General features: G+C 27.7%; 1 protein-coding gene and 1 pseudogene across 1 annotated transcript; both read right to left on the minus strand.

Moving 5' to 3' along the window:
* Nucleotides 1-8,646: 8,646 nt before the first annotated feature.
* LOC136087657 (U2 spliceosomal RNA) lies at nt 8,647-8,864 on the minus strand (annotated as a pseudogene).
* A 5,828-nt stretch (nt 8,865-14,692) lies between these two features.
* LOC100198513 (potassium voltage-gated channel subfamily H member 6) lies at nt 14,693-22,128 on the minus strand. The gene is made up of 9 exons (XM_065810966.1): nt 22,022-22,128; nt 21,781-21,877; nt 20,321-20,614; nt 20,134-20,247; nt 19,449-19,839; nt 19,091-19,290; nt 18,607-18,859; nt 17,096-17,301; nt 14,693-15,294 (listed from the first exon to the last, which is right to left on the minus strand). Exons 1-9 carry the CDS (start codon nt 22,075-22,077, stop codon nt 14,758-14,760), a joined length of 2,148 nt encoding a protein of 715 aa, XP_065667038.1. The 5' UTR covers nt 22,078-22,128; the 3' UTR covers nt 14,693-14,757.
* Nucleotides 22,129-24,399: the final 2,271 nt, after the last annotated feature.

A 24,399-nucleotide genomic window follows, 5' to 3' on the forward strand; every position in this document is an offset into this window, starting at 1 on the left:
AAAAATAAAAATAATAAAAGCCGATCAATGACGTTGAGTTTTTTTGTTGACGGTTTTTTTAATCATCAGCCGTCTCTTCAGGTAATTTGATCCAGAACATCTAATAAGCATTTATTTTTGGTGTTAATTGAATGCTGTTAATGTAAATAACTTTTTGTTATGTAACATAAAACCCAAATGTAATATGGCTGTTGCTAATAGCTGATTCTGCCTCTTTTAGATCCGATATACTTTTAAACTCACAAACTATTTATTCACAGTCCTTGTTCACAGTTTACAGGTTATTTGCTCACATGTGAACTATTAGTAAAAACTTATATTCCCCAATTTTGTGCATAAGAAATGTATTATTTCCTGCTTGGAAATACTCAGCAAGTTTTATAAATTATTGCTCTTATTTGTAATGAATATGTATTTTCATCTTTTGGCATACTCACAAGTGAAATTTTACCTCCATTTGGCGTAAGGTTTTATCTCCATCTAAAGCAAATTTTTACTTCAATCTGAAGCAAAGTTTTACCTCTATCTAGAGCATATAAATTTTTAGCCATTACAGTATTGTTTATCCCAAATATCAGTATTATGATTAACAGATGTTTGTCTTAAATATTTTTTTTTTAGCTTTAAAATTGCAAATAAGACAACTGTAATAATTTGTTTCTAATTTTTTTAAAGGCTTTTACTTCCACTCTTATTTCATTTGTTTAAAGACTTTGGTATAAGCTTTAAATTTATATGGCATGGTGTTTAACTTTCCTTTTACTTATGTTATTTTACTTCGGTGTTCTGTAGAAGAGAAAACCAATCGTAATGTGGAAAAACTTTGCAAAAGCAAACGACGATTATTTTAAGGTACTTACTAATGAACGTTTTACGGCGTGGTTCTTAGCAAACGTTATTTTTTTGTTTAATGAAAAACCTTTTTTTTCTGATTTTATTTAACGTTGGTATTTATTCAAATTTAGTATTATAATTTGAAAATATGTTCCCACTATAAAAATCTTTCAAATGATGCTTATAATTTGCTTTAACATGACGTGCTCATTCCAAAACCTTTTCCAGAACTTTCTCAAAATTTCATGTCCCAACATTTATACGTTTGACCATAAGAAAGTGTTAAACACTTTTTATATAGAAACAGCGTCACTTCTTTTTTCTAAGATGATTATCTAAGTACAATGTTCAATTTTTTTGGGAAGATCTGTTTATAAAGTAGCTGTTGTTTTAAATAAATCTGCACAATGACTTATTTTTCAAGAATCCTAGATCCAAGTGGGACAAGGAGTTTTACATCCCTACATGAATTTTTTTTTTAATAAAAGATTTTGACGGCTATTGTAAGATCAACATCCACTACAACGCAAGTAATAGTTTTGTCCAGTTCTATAAAAGGTTAGAGAACAAATGAAACAGGGACCTCTTAGCTTTAAAAACTTTTGGTTAAAAGAATCTCGTTGTCTCTACCGGAAAGACTAAGGTTAAGAACCTTTCTTTTCTTTGGATAACTATAAAAAATTTATAAATAAAACTACATACCAGATAAGATTTTGGTACTTAAAAATTTTTTTATTAATTTTCTTATGATTCTAAAGGGAATTTTTTAAATAATTTTGTTATGATTTGTAAGTATTTGCAACATAGTTGAAGTTACACAATTTCTGAGAAGTGAAGGAGGACGGAAAAGTGGAACTTTAAGAAAAGAAAAATATTGGTAAAATTGAAAGTAATTAAGTTAGAAAGATAGAACACGACGATCTGTTTTCTGGTATTTAACAGTAGTTAGTGGAAGTGAATTTCCGACGTTTTGCAGTTTTTTTTCGGTTCTGCTTACTAAAAAAAGAATAACTCTTTACAGTTTTATTCTTTTTAGTTTGAGTTTTTTGTTTTATATTTTTAAAGTAATTGAGTACGTAGTGGGTGAAAAAAAAAATCTTAGAATCATATTTTGACTTCAAGTTATAAACCATTGAAGTTGTGTATTTCGTCGGGATATTCTTGTATTTCTTCAGGATATTTTCTTTTTATGTTTTATGTTTGATGCTATGCCAGAATATATTTTTCAACCTCTAGCTTAAATTGTATAGTTTAAGTCCTTAACTTTAGAGAAAACCAAAATATTTGTTATGATTATATTTCTAAGTATTTATTTATGTATTTTATCTAAACACACATATTTATTCAATTTTAAAAGAAAAAATTAACTTTTTTCTATTTTTTCTGTTCTGTGTTATACTTCGGTGTATGCGAGGAAAATGTTGATTTCAATGATAAAATATTACTGCAAAAAAAAAATGTTAACTCTTAAATTTACACTTATTTCAATATTTAAACACAGAATGTAGAGTGATAGTAAGCTTTGATGAAAAAGTTTATTGTGATGCATCGAATACAGAAGCATTTAATGGATATTTAGCAAAAAGAAAGTTTGTTTCTGATTTTGGAGAAGAATCATTCGTAATTTTAAATATTAACAAATCTAATGGAAAACCTTTATACGAAGGAATAATTATGTGTGATAACAATATACAAAAAAGATGTATCTACATTAATCCAACATTTTGTCGTGAAGTTAATCGTTTGTTTTTTTAGTGTTTAAGTAAATGGCAGCCTTATAAAATAAATGGCAAAAAGTTATCAAATCTCGGAATATCACACTTCATTTATTAGAAGTCTAAGATGTAAATGTTGTAAATACTTCTGATCCTCTACATTTTGCTTTTAGATATATCAAATTATTGAATCTTTTAAATTTAAATTACTTTTAAAAGTTTTGTGAATTATATAATCAATGAATGTCCAGAAATTTTCGACAAGGCAATAGATGAAAGCATTGATTTCTTAGTTCATATAATTAAAAGGTTACGGTTTCCAACAGCTGTAAAAAAACTTGACTGTCATGATATTGCTTTAATAATAATGGATAAAGTCCAAATTTCGCAGATGTATAAAGTTTAAAAAAACATTCTCAAGAAAAATAATGTAATAATTCCAACGTATGACTAACTCAAAAAATACTATTTTAATATAGATGTACGTCCAATTCAAGAAATTCACAATCATAGTACTAGTTTCAGTTGTGAGTGTTATAAATACGTAGTTTTTCTTAAATACGTAGTATTTAAGAAAAACTACGAAGAGTCCTATCCACCCACTTTACAAAAAGTTTTTCTTAATTGAAAAACAACAGGTAATAAGAGATATATTGATTCTGAAGAATAAACTCTTTATGAAATGTTTGACATTAATTTAAAACTATCTCCAGTCTCGCGTATAATTAAAACTTTATTTATACGCGAGACTGGAGATAATTTTTAGTACTGCTTGTCGTTATCCAATTAAACTTCTTTTGCAATTTCGAATTTAACTTCTCTTTGGTGTGGGAATAAAAGTCATGAGAATATCGAGTTATATGTGAAAAAAACTGTTCACAGATTTGACAAATCTTGTTAAAAATGGATTATCAGTGTTTATTAATGGTAGTAAAAATGAACAATTTATTGTGATCATATTTTTAGTTCCAGAACTTAGTTTTATATAGGAAGTTATCGATAAATGTTCCAGTAATCAAATATATAATTGCATTCATTGCAATTTTTTCAGACTGGATTATAGAAAACTGGTAAAAAATTGTTTGATTTTTTTAACTTTTTTAACTTAGGTATTTTGGAAGTTTGAAAAACTTAAAATGTATACTAAAGTATTCTTTATTATTTCAGGGAACAGGGAACTAAAGGATTGATTATTGACTTCATGCCACCATGTGGCTTGCATTTGATTTTGGCACACCATAGATATCTTTGGAAATTCTTATATGATGTATAGTTCCATATGCATTTTGTTTTTTGTTTTTTTATCTGAATTTCCTGCAAAGGGATATATATACTTTTTATAAGAATATAATAATGCTTCTAATAAGAATAATTATAAATATCGTGTTTACGATCAAATCATACATAGATAGTTTTACGCAAAAAATTTAGGAGTGAACTTATTAAGATATTTTCAAATAAACGTTTAAAAAAATGAGTGGAATTTGCGGAATATATTGTAAAAATATTTCAAACTTCAATCGTTATCTTGCTCTACAATCTTCATCTTTTCTCTTCAAGTAACTTCCAACTTTAATTAATGGTTGCTTGCAGCCTTGTTGGAAGCGAAGATGTTTAAAAAAAAAAAAAACTTTGGGAATTAATGCTTTACTTCCAACCATAGATCGTCGTGGAATAGAAAAATGCGGACAGACCGGTCATTTAAAAATTAAGAAAAAAATAAGAAAACTAAAACTAAGAAAACGAAAACAAAAACTAAGAAAAATTTCTCGACGTTTCGGCTAAAAAGTTTCAGTTTTTTTTTTCCGTAAAATATTTTGATTTTTGTTTTTTTGTTTTTTTTAAAACCTTTGGCTAACTTGCGCAAAAATTTGAAATTTTTTGCTTTGTGTTTCTAAAAATTGGCTTTAAACTTCTCTAATATTTATAAAAATTTTCTTTAGACTAACTAAAAACTGTTATTTTTAGAATTTTTTTTTTTAACCATTTAAGAAGTATTTTTCATCGGTGTCTAAATTATATCCTAAGTTAACCGGGGCTTTGGCTAAACTTGCACAGGCTTAGAAAATTTGAAAAAAACTTTACCGTTTTTATAAATTTTGCTATTTAAATTCTTTATATCTAACTGTTTAAAGGAAATTCTAACGAGAGTTTAAAGACAAATAAAAATATAAAATCAGATTTACTATTGTTTTGATTAATAAAGAATTTAACACGATAAACAAACTTCTAGAGAAAGTGTAATAGAAGTACAATGTAAAGTTCTCTAGTTTAGGTTACTTTTTGTTGCTCCTTGATGTGAAACAAATATTGTCTCATTAATAAAAATGTTCTTGTGTCAGACAAGCATTTAACATTTTTTACCATTGGCTTCACATAAGCACTGTTTTCCTTGACATTTATAATTTGACCAGGAAAAAGTTCACAAGTCTCGAATTTTCTGAGCTTAATTTCTCATTCTTATTCTTTTTGTTGACAAGTTTATTTTCAATGCTACTCAATAACTTTGAGCTAGAACTGTTATTAGAGAAAGGAAAACTGGTTACCGGTTTCCGGAAACAGTAAAATTTTAGGAAATCGAAATCCGAAAATGTTATTTTCAAAACCGGTTTTTGGATATATATCTTTTGTGCAAAATTTACTTGGTTATTTGGCAATTCTAAAACACTTTTCTTGATGTGTAGTTGCTCGAGAAAATAAATGAATTTCATTTTGCTTCCACTTGAACTTTAACAGTAAGTTACTTCAATTTGTGATGTAAAAAAGTAAAACAACTTTTCACAAAAATAAAAATGTCGTTTTCTGAAGTCCACATGGATAACGCACCAGTTTAAAAGCACTTTTTGCACTCAAAAGAACTTGAATTGGCCGAGTGCAAGCTCTGCAACCAAGAAATTAAGTGTAAAGGAGGAACCAAAAGCTCCATGGGGAACCACCTGAGGACAAAGCACAACATCACGTCTGCTGCTGTTGTCAATGGGTTTAATGACTTTGAGTTTCCTGAGAAGAAACTCAAACCCATTGATTCGTTTTTTAAGGCAAAGGATCCTGTTGATGTTGTTTTGGCTGAGCTTATTTCATGGGCTGCCCTTTCGTGTTTTCTCAACTAGTCAACGTTTGAGAACAGCTGTAGAGACACAAAGATATATATTTACCCAAAGATGCTAAATCGATTAAAGCTCTACATATGAAACTTAATAAAGATATCAAGAAAACATAGCAGCAGCAATTTGCAGAAAAGAAGCTTGTTGATCACAAATTTAGCTTAACCCTTGATGAGTATACTTCATCCAGAAACAGAAGTTATATGAACATAAATGTTTATGTGGAAGGTGATTATTGGAACCTTGGAATGATCAGGGTACATGGGTCTATGCCAGCAGAGAAATGTCACTGATTAAGTTATCAAGCGATGTTATGATTTCTAAGTCTGAATTTACCACTTTACAAAATCTAGCAAATGCTTTAGAACCAATCAAGGTTGTTGCTAAAGCACTTTGCAGAAGAGATTTGAACTTGCTATCATCTGATGGCATTCTAAGTTTATTTTAAAGCAGCTTAAAAGCCAGGAAAATACCTTTAGTCAAGAGCTAGTTGACTCATTTACTAAAAGAGTCACTGAGAGGAGGAATGCTTTATTAGTAAACTTAGTTATATATCTGATTAATCCAGGAGCAACTCATGCCATTTTCGAAAATTCCATGCCAAAGAGAAATGCAATGGCTACTGCTGCACCAAGTTTGTTTAATCGTTTGTTTGAGCAAAAGAGAAGTGAGTCTATAGATGAGGACATTTTTCAGACAATGAAACTAGTCAGGAACAACAATTTACTTCCTTTTCAGAAGAGCTCGAGTTCTCCATCAAAGAGGCAGTCAAAGGGGTTTCACCAAAGAAACAAAAAATAGAATCAACTTCCAAACTAATGCGCAAAGAAATGGCAGTATTTAAGCTAATAAAAAAACAAATAAGCAGATTTGTTGCACACGGCTTTGAAGTCAATCCAAGTAACAAGTGTGGAGGCTGAAAGGTCAAGTTCTGCAAGTGGTCTATTTGTCGCTAAACTAAGGTCAAGGTTAAATGATGAAACACTTAATGTTGTATGTTTTTTACGTGCTTATTGTCATAGGAAACGTAAAATTAACTATTAAAAAGACTTATTTGTTTGCCAATATCAAACCCTTATCAAATTTTTATAAATCTTCTGTGCCAACACTTTTCCCTACAAGAATAGAAAACTTTATTTTTTTGTTTTTTAGTTTCTGCAGACTGCAAGGATTTATATTTTTCTTGTAAAAAATTCTTAAAGTTGTCTTCTAAAAATTCTTTATCGGATGATTCTTTTTCTCTCTTCTCTCCCTTTCTCTAAATTGTGTGAGAAGTTGATTGACATTCACTGAATGAATACCACACTTTCTAAAACCTGATTTTAAGTTGTAAGCCTGATTTGGTTTTATAGCAATCAATAACTTGTTTAAAATTTCCAGAAAACGTTGTTTTTCAAGAGATGTTTTTGTTCCGTCTTTTCCGTTAATTTCATAACTTTTTATTCCGTATTTTTTCATAAACACTGTTTAATAGGCGAGCGGTTTGGGTAATTTGAGGCTGTTATTTAAATTTATAAATTAAACGGTTTTTTTAAACATTTTTTTACGGTTATGTGTTTAATAGATGATGCTTGCCGCAAGTTTATGTGTTTAATAGCTGATGGTTTCCGCGAGGCATGAAACTTTAAATATCATATAAATGTTGTTTTTCATTTAAACAAAACTTAAATGCATACATACATGTATACATATATATTAATTATAATAAGTATAAACGTTATCATCACTAATGATGATAACGTTTATTTTAATACGTTAATTAGGTATATCTAATTAATTGTATGAATTGCACATTCTAACATTCAGTGCAATTATCTGTCCGCTTTCTCTATGCTATCTTTCTAACTCGACTTCTTCTGGCTGTCACTCTAACTTATTTCGTTCTTCTTAAACTCATTTACTCTTGGCATGGAAGTATAAAAAGGATGGAAATTCATCAAGCCGCAAACATCAAAGCAATTTCAAGTTGTCCCGGGAGTATGCTTGTAACCGATAATTTAAAAAAAAACGAGTTTCATTCGACAAAAAACAACAAAATTCACTGAAACTATTTTTATTAAAACAACCGTCAAAATACTATTTTTAAATTATTATGAACGTACCTATTTGCGTCAACGTATAAAGATTAAGATTTTAAGGGCAATCTTGATGTCGTTTTCTTTTTGTTTACTAAAAAAAAGGTTACAAGCATAGTCCCGAAGCATTTCAATGCGGTTGAACTTTTTAATGAGCTGAACTTGTCTTCGCAGGCCCGGGTATGTGACCTCTATATGGCAATAAGCCGGAGGGGGATAAACCGCATTGCCTATACACGCATACATAAATACATACATACATACATACATACATACATACATACATACATACATACATACATACATACATACATACATACATACAAACATACATACATACATACATACATACATACATACATACATACATACATACATACATACATACATACATACATACATACATACCTACATACATACGTATGTGTATGTATGTAATGTGATACTATGAAGTCAATTAAAACAACAACAACGACAACAACAACAACAACAACAACAACAACAACAACAACAAAAATAGAAGTATTAGTTATAACTAAAATAATAATAATAGTATAAAAACAAACTGGAATAATAATAATATAGTTTAATAAACTTTAATTTGCTTAAAAGCTTTAATAATACTAGTTTAATAAGCTTTAATTTACTAACAATAGTTAATGAAACATAGCAAGTTTTTTTAATTCAAGTTGAAAAGGTAGGCTGTTCTATAATTTGATGGTTTTATAGATATTCGACCATGTGTTTGAGTGAAATCATAATGGGTAGTTAACTTCAGATTATTTACACAACTATTATTAATAGTTATTAAATAATTAAAATAAACGGTCAAAGTGATAAAGTTGAAATGAATTAAAATAAAAATAACAATAATAATAGTATTAACAATAGCTATATTAAAGAAACTATAATAAGATCAATAGTAAAAAGTTTTAATATTTATTATGTAATAATTTTTTTTTTGTACGTCCAGCTAGAGACACCTGCTGCTGAAACCAGGTTTACACAGGGCCCTAGAAGGCGGTGTTATTAGGGAGTTGAAACTCCGCGTATGACCTACTTAAGGGTTTAATTGCCACTCAACCACTAAAGAACAGATACTACACTTTATCTTAGCCATTAGGCCAAGAAGCGGTGTAATAATTACTATTAAGTAATAACTAATAATTATTAATAGTATTTATGGTATTAACAATGTATATATATATATATATATATATATATATATATATATATATATATATATATATATATATATATATATATATATATATATATATATATATATATATATATATATATATATTCTAATTTTGGTTCTATATATGTATATATACATATACATATATACATATATAGAACCACAATTATAATCATATGTTGTTTAGTAAGAATTCTTTAAAATCCATCTAATCCTTAGCACTTTTTATATAAAAAGTAAAACAAAAAAAATGAAAAAGCGGGTTGAACGAAATTGCTTTGACAATAATAATTCCTCAACTCTTAATTAATTATTAAATAGTTTTTCTGCAAATATTTTTAAATCACGTTGTAGAGAATACTTTTCTGAGTAAGATGATATCAAATTATATTTTGATGGAAAAAAATTTGTTATAAATTTTTAAGTATGCGAAAAAGATTATTTTTATTATTTTGAAAAATGAACTTAAAACTCTAGTTAAATTTGACATCATTGAACTTAAAAAGTTTACTGATATAACTTTTTACGCTGATCAAGAATCTTCTTTTAAAAGTAAATTTGCTATTTAGGAAAAAAAGTTATGAGTAAAAAACGAAAAAGGAGAATTTGTTGAATGAAATAAGTGAAGCAATAACTCACTTCTTAAATGCGGCTTTTTTTATAAATCTTAAGTGACCAATAAATCTCCACCTATAAACTTTTTGTATTGAAAACATTTTATTAATGAAATTTTTCTGAATTTAAATGAATGACTTTTACAGAATAATTTTATTAAATGATTCTAATGAATAAATGAAATACGCTAATTACTTTCTTGTTAGATGAGTTTTTTATTAAATAATTAAATCTCAAGTGACCAAGCTATCTCTATAAATTTTGTGCATAAATTTCAAATGGATTATTGTTAAATCTACTTTAATATAAAATATGCCTCAAAACAACTTGCATGCAAAGAATAAAGAAAAACTATACACCGAAGAGGTGGTTAAAGTACGAAGCGGTGTATTTTCACTTAACAAATCTGCTTGAATCAGTTCTGGTAGATACGCTCATCAAATTATCCGATTTGGGTTTTGGTAGAACTTACAATAACGTCATCACACTTGTTACCGACTATTTGTAACACTAAGGTCAATCTCATTTGTTTCTTAATGGTATACCAGGAAGAGATTGATATAACTTTTTCAAGAACCGGTGGAGTCATAGGTTGAGCATCAGAGCCATAGGCAATATTTCATTACTCAGAGCCGCTTCTTGCACGAAAGAAATAGTAGCAAAGTATTTCAACACACTGCAAAGAGAATTTAACGTAGTAGGTATCAACAAAAATACTCCATGTCATCTGTAGAATTTTGATAAAATTGGCTTCTCTGGTAATCAGGGTAAGAAAAATATAGTTTGCAGGCGTGGTGCAAAACGACTATTGAAATTGGTTAGCAACAATAAAAAAATCTATTATACAATTGGAAAATGCACTAATGCTGCTGGTAATCGTCTTGCTCCATGCATTATCTTTAAATCAAAAAAAAGTCCGTACAGAGATTCGTGTTTAAGTGGTCCAGATGATGCCATATACGCTATACCTCTATCCAGATGGATGGAAGATAAGCAATTTGTACTGTGCATGTTCCCGCCATTAGGAAAATTCAAGGTAATTAGTTCAATCTAATTTTATTTATCTAATTTTACATTCACAAAAGATTAAATCAATCTAATTATAGTTATCTAGTTTTAGGTATTCATATTTTAGTCGTAAATGGACATGTGACACATGTCACTTATCGGGTCGTACTTATTTGCATCGAAAACAATATCTTGTTAATTTGCTTACCAGCTCACTCGTCACATGCCACTAGATGTCGGTGTTTATTGCCATGTCAAAAGAGTTTGGCGCAAATTACTTCAACAGTTATATGCAGAGACAAAGTTCAGCAACTTATTAAAAGAATGTTTTAGTCGCCTGGAAAAAAAAACTTTTCAGCTCTTATTTGCTAGTATTCGAAAGGGAGTGTCTCAAAACTGAAATGCTGAAAGACGCTGAGAGCAAAAAAGTAGCAAATCAAGTTAAAAAACAACCTAAGCTTTGCTCGAATGGCGAACAGAAAATAAACCAAGCCACAAGTCCAACGAAAATATTTACTGCAAACCAATTTAAATGTAAAGAGTGCCGAGAAGTTTTAGGCGAAGCTTCAGCAAGTCAAAATATGGAATGGTACTAGTGTGAAAAATCAAATTGCAAGGTTTGGCTATGTCAAACATGCATACCAAAGCAATTCGTAAAAGGCGCTGAGTTTTATTCTTCCAAATAGTGCCGCACAACTAAAAACTCAACTCAACCTCTAGTACCACTAAACGACTCAACATCATCACAAAAATAAGAAAGTTAATTTTATTTGATTGATATTTTAATTGTTATTATTGATTGCTTTTTGTTTTAAATGTTGTTTTTATTACACATATATTTGCGTATTTCATTCTCCCCAAATGTCAGTGTAGAACGGAATAAATTTTTTTTTAATCAAATAAAGCTTTATAAAAAATTTTAAAAAAAGTTACTTGATTTTTATCTATTTAAATACAGCTCAATATGCTCTACAACTTTGAAAAAAAAAAAATTAAAAAATTCCGTAAAAAATGAATTAAAATCCATCTATTCCATTTGGCCCCATTTTACTTTATATATTTTTGTCATTTCTTGGTTTTTTGAATATTGTACTTGCTAAATTTTATCTTAAGTTTCACTGAAGTCAATCATGCATTTTTAATTGCTTTGACCTGTTAGTCTCGGCTTTGTGTTTAAATTTTTTAAATTGCCTTCGACTTTTTCGGTGAAGTGTTACAACATTTGATTTTTATATTGTCGTATTATAGTCCTTACTCAGTCTACACAATCAACAAACATAATGAAATATCATTATATTTTTTGATTGGCTGAGATGAAGGTTATTAGTCTTCTACTCAAAACTTTAAGAACTTGCTAATGACATTGAATTGGGAAAAGGTCTATTGAGATTGTAACCTTGGAGACACAAGTTCTGCTTACAACAAATATACAACAATATCTTTGTAAATATTTTCTGCTCGCAATATAATGGTAGTTTTCTAATTCAAAAAAAAGATAAATGAAAGTAAAGTATCTAAATTGTCCATGGATCACAAAAGAAATGAAGAGTACACGGGAAAAAACGGAATTGTCGCATTTAAAAAGTTTTGAGAAAGTATATATTAATCATTTATAAAAGTTTTCATATAAAGCATAGAAGTAAATTAGAAAGAATTATTTCTTGATTAATTTATCTGAAGTTTACATTTTTAATAAAATAATTGTAACTTTTATTAAAAAAAAATTTTTCCTAACTTCGTACAAAGACTTTTATAGATGATTCTTAAATACTTTCTTAAAACTTTTTAAATGCGACTATGCCATTTTTTCCAGTGTAGGGGAAAGTATGCACCCTTGCTCCTAAAATGCGTTTTCTAAATTTATGGTTTTAATAAACTTTAAGAAAGTATATATATATTTTTTATAATCAATATTAGTTTTGCAATTATCATTAATTTAGGAGAACGTTATTAACATAATGCGCCCTGGATTTTATGATCAAGGGTGCACGCTTTCCCCTACTCTTCAAATAAGAAATTTCTCATAGCGAAAACAAAAACTTTACGCAATATATCTGAAAAATAGAACTGAATCTAACTTATCTATTTACAAACAATACAAAATATATTTGAAAAAGTTAAAATCAAATCGAAAAATTTATATTATTCCGCCCAAATGCAAAAGTCAAACGGAGATTTAAAAAAAACATGGGACATTACCTAGGAAATAATTGAAAAAAGTAAAGTTATTTCTAACAAAATCCATTTTAGAATAACAAATAATGAAAAAAAATTAAGTAAAAAGAAAGATGTCTTTAAAGATTTCGACAACTATTTTGCCAGCATTTGGTGCTGATCTTGCATCTGGATTCCTCAAAACATTCATTTGAAAATTACTTAACATTATCTCATTGCTTTTTGAGATTTAATGAATTAAGACAAAACTCGAAATAGCGTTGAAATTTCTCACAAAAAATTAAAATCCCTAGTGTTTATAACAACACTTGTAAAGTAGTACTAAATGTTTTCGGGAAGATACATAACTTTTATTTCCAAATAATCATTCATTTCAAAGCGTTTGAAAAAATAGTCTACAATAGAGTATATAAATTAACAACAATAAGCACTTATGTGCAACGGTTTACACGTTTGGGACAATTAAGCAGGTAAAGATATCATTCTATTGTTATAGTCAATGCAAATGATTTCAATATTGTATCTAACATGTATAACTTGTCCAAGGCTTAGCTAAATTGTGTATAAAAAAATTATATAATGTAATGACTAATTGATTAAACTAATTAATTAAGGTAAAAAGTATTTTTAAAAAAATTAATTCTGGTATTAATATTATAGTAGTAAGTACAGCGTTTGGTGTTACTCAATTATCAGTCTTAGGAGTCATCCATAAATTACGTCACACTCTAGGGAAGGAAGGGGTTGGTGGTTTTGTGACAACTCATACGAGACTTGTTACTAAAGAGTTGCGACGTTGAGACGAGGGGGCAGGGGGTCGAAAACCATAAAATATTTCGTGATGTAATTTGTGGATAAACCCTTAGAATAGATATAATATTGATTTGTAAACAACAGAATGATAGATTCGATTCAGTGTAATTAGTTCATTGTTACTAACCAATCATTTTTAAGTGTATTAAAATATTTTATTAGTTTGTCTTTGGTATAAGAAATCTCAACGGTCTAATCACAGAGCACCGCGGAATTTAATCAGGAAATTCACAGCTTCTTCCTTACCAATGATCCGTATATGGTCAAAGCCGGCTTCGAATCTCAAAACTCCAGTTCTGACAGAACTCTAAACACTACACCATAGCTGCTTAGTTGCATTTCCGTGTTCTGTGTACTTTAAACGAAAGTCATTTTTATTTTTAAAACGTTTAGATGGTTAACGAAAGGTCTAATACTAATTTATGTTTTATTTGATTATTAACTGGTTGACTTGCACTCTGCTTATTGCGTTATTGTGAATAATAGCTTGTTGTGAACAATAGCTTGTTTACTTCCTCCTAAAATAACTCTAAGTTTTTTTTCATAAATTTTTTTCGATATAGATGTCTATATAGACGTCAACATCGATATAGATGTCAACAATAGTCTAGACTATTGTTGAAATTGTTTTGCCTATAAAAGTAGTTGAAGTAGTTATTTAAATATGTTTCCGATTGAATCCGTGTTTTTTAAAAACGCGGTTTATTTAAGAAGTTTTAAGCAAATCCGCCCATTTTAAAAATCCATTGAACCTCTTGATGCTTTATTTTGCAGGATTTATTTTGGAAATTTTTTACTTATTCAACTAAAAAAATACCGATACCAAAAGTGAAAATATAGTAGATATATTAGTAATATAAATAAGTAAATATAAGAAAATAGTGAAAAATTTTGCTTTATAATATTCATCTATAATAAGAATTATTTCTTTAAAAATATATTTTTTAAATATATATTTAAATGCATATATATATTTCTTATAAAGTATTTTCACAAAAAATATATTTTTATAAATCAACACTTTGGTCAGATAAAAGCTAAGAATATCAAAAAAGTAAAAATAAAACAGAAAAACTTTCAAAATTATTTTTAAGTCCTAAAAATATTGAAGCTTTTTGCGTTAGACATAATCTAAAGTTTTTCAAGTTAAAATTATATTTAAAAAAATAAAAATAATCTGTATAATCTATTTTTTGAGAGAACTTTTGTGAAATTTTTTAAATCGATATTTTACGAGGTTGCTTAGGAACTGTAAGTAAATTATTTAGACTTCCTAGTTTTATTGCAGAAATTTTTTCACTTTCAATATTTAAAAGTTTTAGTATTGATGTAATATCTTTTTTTGCTTTTTCAAAATTCTCCAACCAATTTCTTATTTGATCTATTTTTTTTTCCTCTTTATTGGTAGTTAAACTCAGGTTCTCCTCTTTATTGGTAGATAAACTCAGGTTTTCCTGTTGAAAAAATATATTTCCGCTATGATCATTAGAGTGATCTGTTACATAAATAGAATGACTAGGAAATAGATTTATGGTAGACACCACCTTTGGAGCGACGTGGTTGCTACTGAGATTCCTATAACCGCTAATAGTAGAATCATTGCTAAGAGCTGAACTACTACTGAATATACTATCGTCGTTTGTTTTTTTTAAACTCTCTACATTAAAAGAACTCTGTCTTTTTAATAGTTCGAGTACATTTTGTCGTTGTTGGTTGAGATTACACAGTGAGCTACTCAGGTCTTGCTCTTCAAGCTAGTCAGGATAAAGTAATATATATATATATATATATATATATATATATATATATATATATATATATATATATATATATATATATATTTATATATATATATATATATATATATAAAAGTTTTTAAACAGAAAATTTGTCTATTTTATTTATATTTGAAACAATCCTAATTTACTATTTAGTAAAAAAGAAAAGAGTATAATTCAAATTTAGGGCTAATACCGATGCACCGGTATTGATCGGAACCCATCGGCAACTAAAAGTTCAATCTTGAACTATTTTGATCATTATGAAAAAAAATATTCAAAATTAATTTTTTGCAAAATAAAATATCAGGAAAGAAACAACAAAATTTTTTTTTTTTTTAATTCACATTTCTTGATTTTAAACTTCTCATTTTGTATAGTTTGGATCCATAAGTCGTACAGTTGCTGTTATAAGTTATAAAAAGGCACTAAAAAAGTGGGGAGCCCCTGATAAAAAACATATTAAAAATTGTTTTGAAAGGTTTATATATTACAGATAGACTTTTATTATAACTTTGGCTGAAGCATGCATTTTCGTTTACTTAGGCATTTTTTCGCAATACTTATATGTTTGCATACACCATAGGAACTCAAAAATAAAAAAACTGATGTTCTCAAAACTATCGGCATAAAACTATTGGTTACCAAGACCCATGCCGATGCATCGGTACACTCCTATATACAAATATATATATATATATATATATATATATATATATATATATATATATATATATATATATATATATATATATATATTATATATATATATATATATATATATATATATATATATATATATATGTATATATATATACATATATTTGTTATTAAAAGTTACGTTTTAAATGTATTTTAAATATCGTTTAAACGTCTTCTAAACATTCTTACGTAAAGAACGTTTGAAAGACGTTTAAAAAACGTTTAAAAGATATTTAAATCGTAACTTTGAAAAACAAATGCCCGAAGGGATATATATACGTTTTAACTAAGTGTTTACTTAGTTAAAACGTATTTATGAACCTTTTGTATTGCATGTCGTGATAAAAAATTTCTGAGAAATATCAAAGCCAGAAGTTTTTAGAAATTTTGAAAATTTTCAAATAATTGTTCAAAAAATGCTTTCTCAGAGACCATTCTCAAATTAGAGGATAATACAGCATCAGTGTCTATTGTGTCGCAGGTCTAAGAGAATATCACTACTTTTGTTAAAAAATGCGAAGACTTCGTTAAAAGACCGATACAAGTTTTTGCAAGCTTTCTTGATCCAAGATTTGTTTGTAAAGAGTTAATTCATAAGTACTTTTATCTAAGCAGCATTAGAATTGATCATTAATTGCAGCATTAGATATGATCGTAAATATTTAATTGAAGGCAGTGTTGATTTTTACGTACCCTCAAAAACGGCTAAGCATTATTATTTGCAAAGACGTGTTATTAAATTATGATAGTATGGCCATGGATTTGATTTAAAAAAACAAATAAGAATACATAAAACATGTCAACTATAGGATTTCTAAGAGGATTAAATAGATTATTCTTTGCGATTACATCTTTATTAAATAAAATTAAATTAGTGAATTTAAAAAAATGATTTTCAAACTTTCCAAAAATTTTAAGCAATTGAATATTTTTTTGGATATTTTCTGGAACATTATTCAAAAACTTCTAAAAAAATCTTCGGAAATTTTTATCACTTATTGCATGCAATAAAAATTAAGTTTTAAATAGAGCGTTTACAAAATATTTTTATTGGTACTGTGTAATAAGCACTTACTTCTAAATCTCTCAAATTGAACGAAACTTGAAAGTTTCTATTAAACTTTTTATGAAATTCAGGATAAGCGCGCATAATGGATAACAAATCATCTCGTGAAACAGATTGAATATCACAATAAGTAAGGGCACATACACTCGCACACGATTTACCAATAAGACGATTGTAAACTAATCCAAAGTTTTCGCCGAAGGAATCACATTTACCTAAAAAAAAAATGTAAAAGTTATAAATTTACAATTTAATTTTTACGTTTCTATGTTTTTATTATATAATCTTGAAACCTTTTTATAAAAGATATTCAAATGTTTGTGCTTGAGATGTTAATTTGACAGCACTTTCAGAAATCTGAATACTTTGGAACTAATTTTGAGTGGTTTTGACTGTTTTATTGAGGTTATAAGTGGCCGTTCAAATAATACATAAATTTTGTTGTTGTTCTGTTAGATACCTAAATCCTCCCTCCTCTCCCCTCCGTGTGACATTGTGGCATTTTTAATATAGATTTTTCAATAAGTTATCGAAATAGTTTTATATGTGTAAAAAATATACAACTGTTATAATTATGCTTGTCAAATAAAGGAATTGTTTTAAAATGATAATTGATGACCGGTTTGAGGTCAGTGGTGTCAACATCTTCCAAGTCACGCCAATCAATTTTCTTTGTTATAATTAAAAAAAATACGCTAGAGCTTAGAATGGATGTTGAGTAACTAGAAAATAATGTCCAACTTTTTTAAACATCATTTAATATTTCACTCCGTTAGCAAACTGCTTTGCGTTGTTTGATTGGTTTGATAGTGGAAAAAATAAGCTCACAATTAATGTAAACTCATTTTGGAAAAAAATTTTGATTGAACAAGCGGAAGTATAGCTTAGATTATGGACTATTGAAGCTACTTTTTTTTAACCCATTAGCGGCCAAAAACATTGCACCAAGGACTTGCTCTTTTATCTTGGCATATTTCATTATTTTTTTATTTTTTAAATTTATATCTGACTCACCATCATCATTTATTTTTATGACTTTTTTGCTAACTTCATTTTCAGTAAGTATCTTATCTTTTAAGTGATGTAAAAGATTTATATTCTACACTTCCGATTACTATTCAGGATGGGTCAAAGTATATGACTGCTTGTTTTTCCAAGCAATCTTTCATGATTTCAATGGTTGCATATACTGGTGCTTGTTTGTTTTGCAACTGTCAATACAATGGGCATCGTGGTATCACGGTGGTTGCTAAAAACCTGTGGTGTGTGCACACGCCAGAGGTTTTTAGTTAGCGAAATCGGCTATCTATAGTTTTATAGTTATGTTTTTAGTTAGTGATATTGACTATCTATAGTTTTATAGTTATATTTTAGCAAGTTACAAAGCTGTGACAAATATAAAAAAAATAGTCTAGAATATTCAGAGCAACATTCTAGAATGTTAAGAGTAATGTAGAAACCATGGTATTTTTATGTAAAGTACCATTCTGTCATGATTATGCTTACAAAAAATCATTTACCTAACACAAATACAACTTTATCTCCTTGCCATACCTCCAACGTACCACGCTCTATCCACATTAGATTAACTATTTCATCCCCGTAATGAATAACATAGTTACCGGGTGTATATCTAGTTGTTTTCAATTTAAGAGATAATGACCGTAAACAACCAGGGGATACACCGCGAAATGCTGGGCTTCTTACAAATAGGTGTCTGTTTAAATGAAGACAGACATCTGCTTGGAGACCTTCTGGAAAATGCTTCAATACCTAAATTTAGCTCAAAACAATAACATAAAATGTTTATCAATTGACCCACAAAACAATGACATAATATATATATATATATATATATATATATATATATATATATATATATATATATATATATATATATTTATATATATATATATATATATATATATATATATATATATATATATATGGCTATATTAATAGAGAAGAAAATGTAGTTAAAACTTTAGAACTCAGCCCACAAACCTCATTCATATCAATACCATTAGTGTAAGAGTAGTCATACTGAGAGTAATCTTCCAATCGCTGACGTAAAGGGGATGGTATTCGATAGAAGCGAATAAACTGTCGAACTCGACGCATGGTTGAATGATAATGAGCCATACCTGAATACAATCTGTGGATAATCGCAGTGACATTGCCAAATATGATAGCATACATTAGAGCTAAACAATTAAAAAAAGATATTTTTATTTGATAAAACTTAATGCAACGCTACACTAAAGAACCAAATACCTTATCTCCCAAAAAACCTTACCTTCCAAAAAATATTACCTCCCGAAAATCTAACCACCCAAAAACCTGACTCCCCAAAAAATCTTACCTCCTAAAAGCATAATTAGTATTGCAAACAATTTTTCTCTGTTAGTATTTGCAGAGACATTTCCAAAACCGACACTAGTCATACTGCTCAGTGTAAAATACAACGCCGTTAAATAAGAAGTTGAAATGTCAAGCTCAAATTCCGTTTTGTTAATTGTTTTATTAAAATCTTTAGTAAGCTTTAGTAACCAACTTTGACTATTTTTTAACGAATTTTCGTAAGCTCCTATAGCATACCAAATACACGCTAACCAGTGAGCTATTAGCGCAAACCCAAAAAGGAGAAGTAATAATAGTGCTACGTTATATTCAAAATACATGTCTAACTTGCGTGTAACTCGCACCAATCGCAGTAAACGGGCTGACTTAACCAAGCTGATTAAAGTAGTGGTCTAAGAGAAATAATATAAATTATATTAATATGAATATTTTTGATGTGAGTCATAGCTAAGTTTTGTTTTCATTTTATTTGAGAAAAAAAAAGTTCAAAAATATGGTTAAATTAATACCAAACACAAAATGCGTATAAAAACTTTATTTTAGGAAACGCAAAACACTCAAGATGTGGACTTTGTAAATTTAATATAGGAACCTCCTGGAATGAGCAAGCTTTAAACTCTTTTTATAAAATTTTTTCAAACCAAATACTACACTATATATTTAAATAGCAAAAATTATGCAAATACCTGATTAACATGCGATATTACGCATAGTAATTGAAACGGAAAAGCTGCTAAGAAGTCCAAAATAAACCATCTCTTTAAATAATTTACAGCAATCCGGCAAGAATCATAAACAACCTAAAAAAAAAACTTTTCTAAAAATTGAACTAATTTTCGTAACATCTTTAATTGAAGCAGTGAGTGTAAATACCTCATCATTTGAATCCACAAAAGATGTCCGAAAATTTATAAGTATATCAATAACAAACATAATATCGACAACATTTTCAATAATATACAACGATCTATTTGTAGCTGTGCATGATTTCGGGGAAAGCACAAAAGTTACCATGAAGGGAATTACAATCGCCGTGTACATGACCAATAATAAAATAAACCAATCCCATATTGCTTTAAGTCCAGAATAATGAAGAATTACATAAGAACGGCCTTTTTCTTGAAAAAGTTTGTACTGTGGCAAAATATCTGAGCCCAAAAACATTACCTAAGTTTAAATAAATTATCCTTGTCAAATTATTTTCATAAATTAGCTGAGTTTAACCACAAAGTTTTTAAGACTGTTTTTGGCGGTAACTATTGTATTTAAATATTTTTTTAATAAGTGTCGCTAATTTGTCATTGGGACCATTTTACGACATTAAATATTTATTTCCAAAAATATTATTAATTGATATTGTTGAATTACATGTCAAAAATAGACGATATTTTGCTTTGCCTAATATAAGATTATCAACGTAAACTCGCAATGTTGATTTTTTTCAAAATAAAATTTGATAAAATAATACGTAAAACATCTTACAAAACTTTATAATAAAATGAATTGACAGCATGAAAATTTTAAAAAAATTTAATAAAAATACGTAATAAAAACTATTTAGCATTTATAATTCTTTTGTTAAAACGTTTATCTTAAATAATTAACTTCCTTACTTTTTAAAAAATTGATTACGTATGACTTTGATTACTTCACTGTTAAGAGAAGCAGCTGATTTAAAGAAATATATATTTATTTAAAAAATTTAAAATAAATTTCAAATATAAAAGATTATTAATTTAAAATAATTATAACCAATTACTGTTTAGTAACAATATTTAACGCCAAATAATGAACATAATTATGAAGTAGTTTGAACTTTTTTAATAAACTAATAACTGTAATTTTTTCAGTGTTAACAAATTCATTCAGTGTTTAATAAAAAATAAGTCACTATTTTAATTGGTTACATATGGTCAAGAAATATATTTCAAATAATTATAATTACCAAGATTTTTTAGTCTTTTTATATTTAAACATTTAAATAAGTTAAAACACTTTTTAAATTTTGGTGTACGCTACGTAGTTTTTTTGGTGTACATTACCCAGTTTTTTTGATGCATGTTCCCTAGTTTTATGGTATAAATATGTTACCTTATTTTACTAACGGTATTTTCACGATATTTGACAAAATTAAAACCGCTACGACGATTACGACAGTAACAACAGTCAAGAAAAATTTTTAAATATACTTAAGTTTAAAAGTTTTTCGTTAAAACTGCAAAGTATAATTTAAAATGGAATATTTATGTCTACTTTTGAAAATTCAAAAGCATTTATACTTCTTTATAACATTTTTTGTCTTACATAAGTTTTTTCAATACTATAGAACCTACACGTGTCATTTCGACAGAAATTTTCCTTTTGCGTGTCACATGTCTTCGTGGCTTTGTATTTTGGTTTACCATCATCAGTTTTTTTATTTTATCGAATCTAGTAAAAATACAATCTTAAATTCAATACAATGTTTACACTTCAAGTATGAAAAACGATTTAATCATATAATCAACTTCTAAAACAGTATTCAAAACGTATACATAAAATTATTTATTAGGTTTTCTATATTTAACATATTACTTTGTTTCACCATATGACTTTATTGAAAAGGTTGGCATATTTAATTGAAAACTCATGAAATCAATATATAGGTCTTTATCTCTCAATCTTTATTTTGCTTCTAAGGTTTAACAAAATATAATAAATAATAACAACAATGCATCAGTCTTTAATACATGTAAATATACCTTTATAAGAAAAATATATATATTTATACATATAGTCTATATATATAGTCTATATATATATATATATATATATATATATATATATATATATATATATATATATATATATATTATTTTTTATTTAGCTTTAAATCCTCTTCCTTCTCTTTCTAATATATTTTTAAAAATAAGATACAATTTTTTTGGAAATCACCAGTTATATGTATAACAAGTGATATGGTGAAGTAACTTAAAGATATTGAGTTTTCTAAATTAAGTTATGCAATTAAATTTCGTATTTGGAAAATTATTCTTATGAACAAAAAAACTCTAAGATAGAAACTTTTTAGTTTAAACAAATTGTTTATCAAATATGAAAAACAGAACAAAATAATTCATTGTATTGATAAAAAAGAATCATTTTGAATAAAATTGATATAACTTCCATGGTTATAATATTGTAAAGAAAACTTTCCCGTTATCTAAATATAAAAAGAAAGTCAATTCAAAGTAATACATAATAAGTTAGAACTTTAAGTAATATATACAAAAAGAAAAAGAAGTTAAAAAAAAAAAATTTTAATATTAATTTTAATTGGCTTTTTAGTGAACACGTAAAACTGTTGTTACATACCTAAGGTGCCACTGGTCGACACAGTGTAAGCTTTCCGTTTCTATAAAATTAATTTTTAGTAGAAAAAATACTTTAATAATTAATGTTCATCGTTTTAGTTCCGGTAAGTTCTTTGATAAGTAACAGTTTGAAGTTTTTTTAACGATTTGAATTTTAAATATAAACTTAGAAGTAGTATACATATTTACCTTCAGAGAAAATCTCCACTTTTCATTATATAAAAAACAAATATTAACAGGGCTGGGGGCTGGGGCAAGAATAAAACAAAATAGGTGATATCATCAAGTTCCGTAAGTAAATAAGTACCTTTTGAAAGCTTAGTAATAAAATTTTGCAAGTTGCACCTGCATAACATTAATTTGGAACTATTCTCCCTGGTAAAACCTAAGGCTACAAAGAGTATTTGCTAAATAATTCATTTTTTAAAATAACTGACCTAAAAACTGTAATTGTCATTTTCAAAAATTAAGTAATTAAGTTGCAAAAAATCAGACAAAAAGTGTGCATGCTGTTAAAATCATTTAAGGATTATAAAAACATGCAGTAGTAGAACTCGAACTGAAGAGACTGTGTGTATGTGTGTTGATGGTAAATGGGGGTGTTTGTGTATATATGAATATTTGTATGCATTAGCAAACTCGCGCATTTTTTTAAAATGATAATCTAAAATAAAAAACACCGTTTAGCATTTGAAAATTTAAAAAAGCTAAAATGGAAAACTCTAAGAAGTTTAGAAAAATGGTATATTGAAATTATTTTAATGAAAAAAAGAAGATAAATGCTCGCATGTTCTTGAAATATACGTATTCACGTGGTCTTGGGAGATAATACATTTATTTAAAGATTAGTAAACTTGAAAAAGTTAAATAACTTGATAATAAGAGTAATGAGCTTGTTGAAATTACTCAAAGAGTGAGGAAAAAAAATCACAAATTTAGTAAAAACGAAAAACTTCTGCTCATAAAACAGGTTCGAACTGTGACTACATTAGATTTAAATGTTTTGAAGTGATAAACAAAGAAAACAGAGTAGGGGAACCTGTTGTACCTTTGACCACGTTGTACCTTTGGTCACTCTACTCTGTTGGCTTACTATTATTATTTTAAAAAAAACGGGAAGTGTCATTTGAAATAGTAGTCCATGACAACTCTTCTTATCGTAAAACATTATACTTGGGATAGATGGTATTGATCCACAAGCAATTATAAGTTTTGACTCTTAAAAAGTAAATGTTTGTGTTAATCTTATTCTGATTTTAAAACTGTGATAAATTGTGGTTTGATTCATCTACGACATTATAAACATTACCCAACATCTTTTTTTTGTTATGGAAAATTTTGGATGATTATGTCTGACCGTAAATGGGGATTAAGACAATAACTGTTAAAGAAACCCATCTCGAGTATCCTTTGACCAGTCAAGGACCTTTGACCAATAAAAACTGCTTTGACCAATAAAAACCTTTGACCAATAAAAACTGCTTCCTCGGTAATTTGCGGACTTTAAGAGGGCAAGATTATAAAATTTATAATCTACCTTATTAGGCGTCGTCTGTGCTTTATTGCTTTTTAATGCATAATTGTTTCTAGTATTATGAT

Source organism: Hydra vulgaris, chromosome 11 (genome assembly GCF_038396675.1).
Source record: "Hydra vulgaris chromosome 11, alternate assembly HydraT2T_AEP".
Classification (NCBI taxonomy): Eukaryota; Metazoa; Cnidaria; class Hydrozoa; order Anthoathecata; family Hydridae; genus Hydra; species Hydra vulgaris.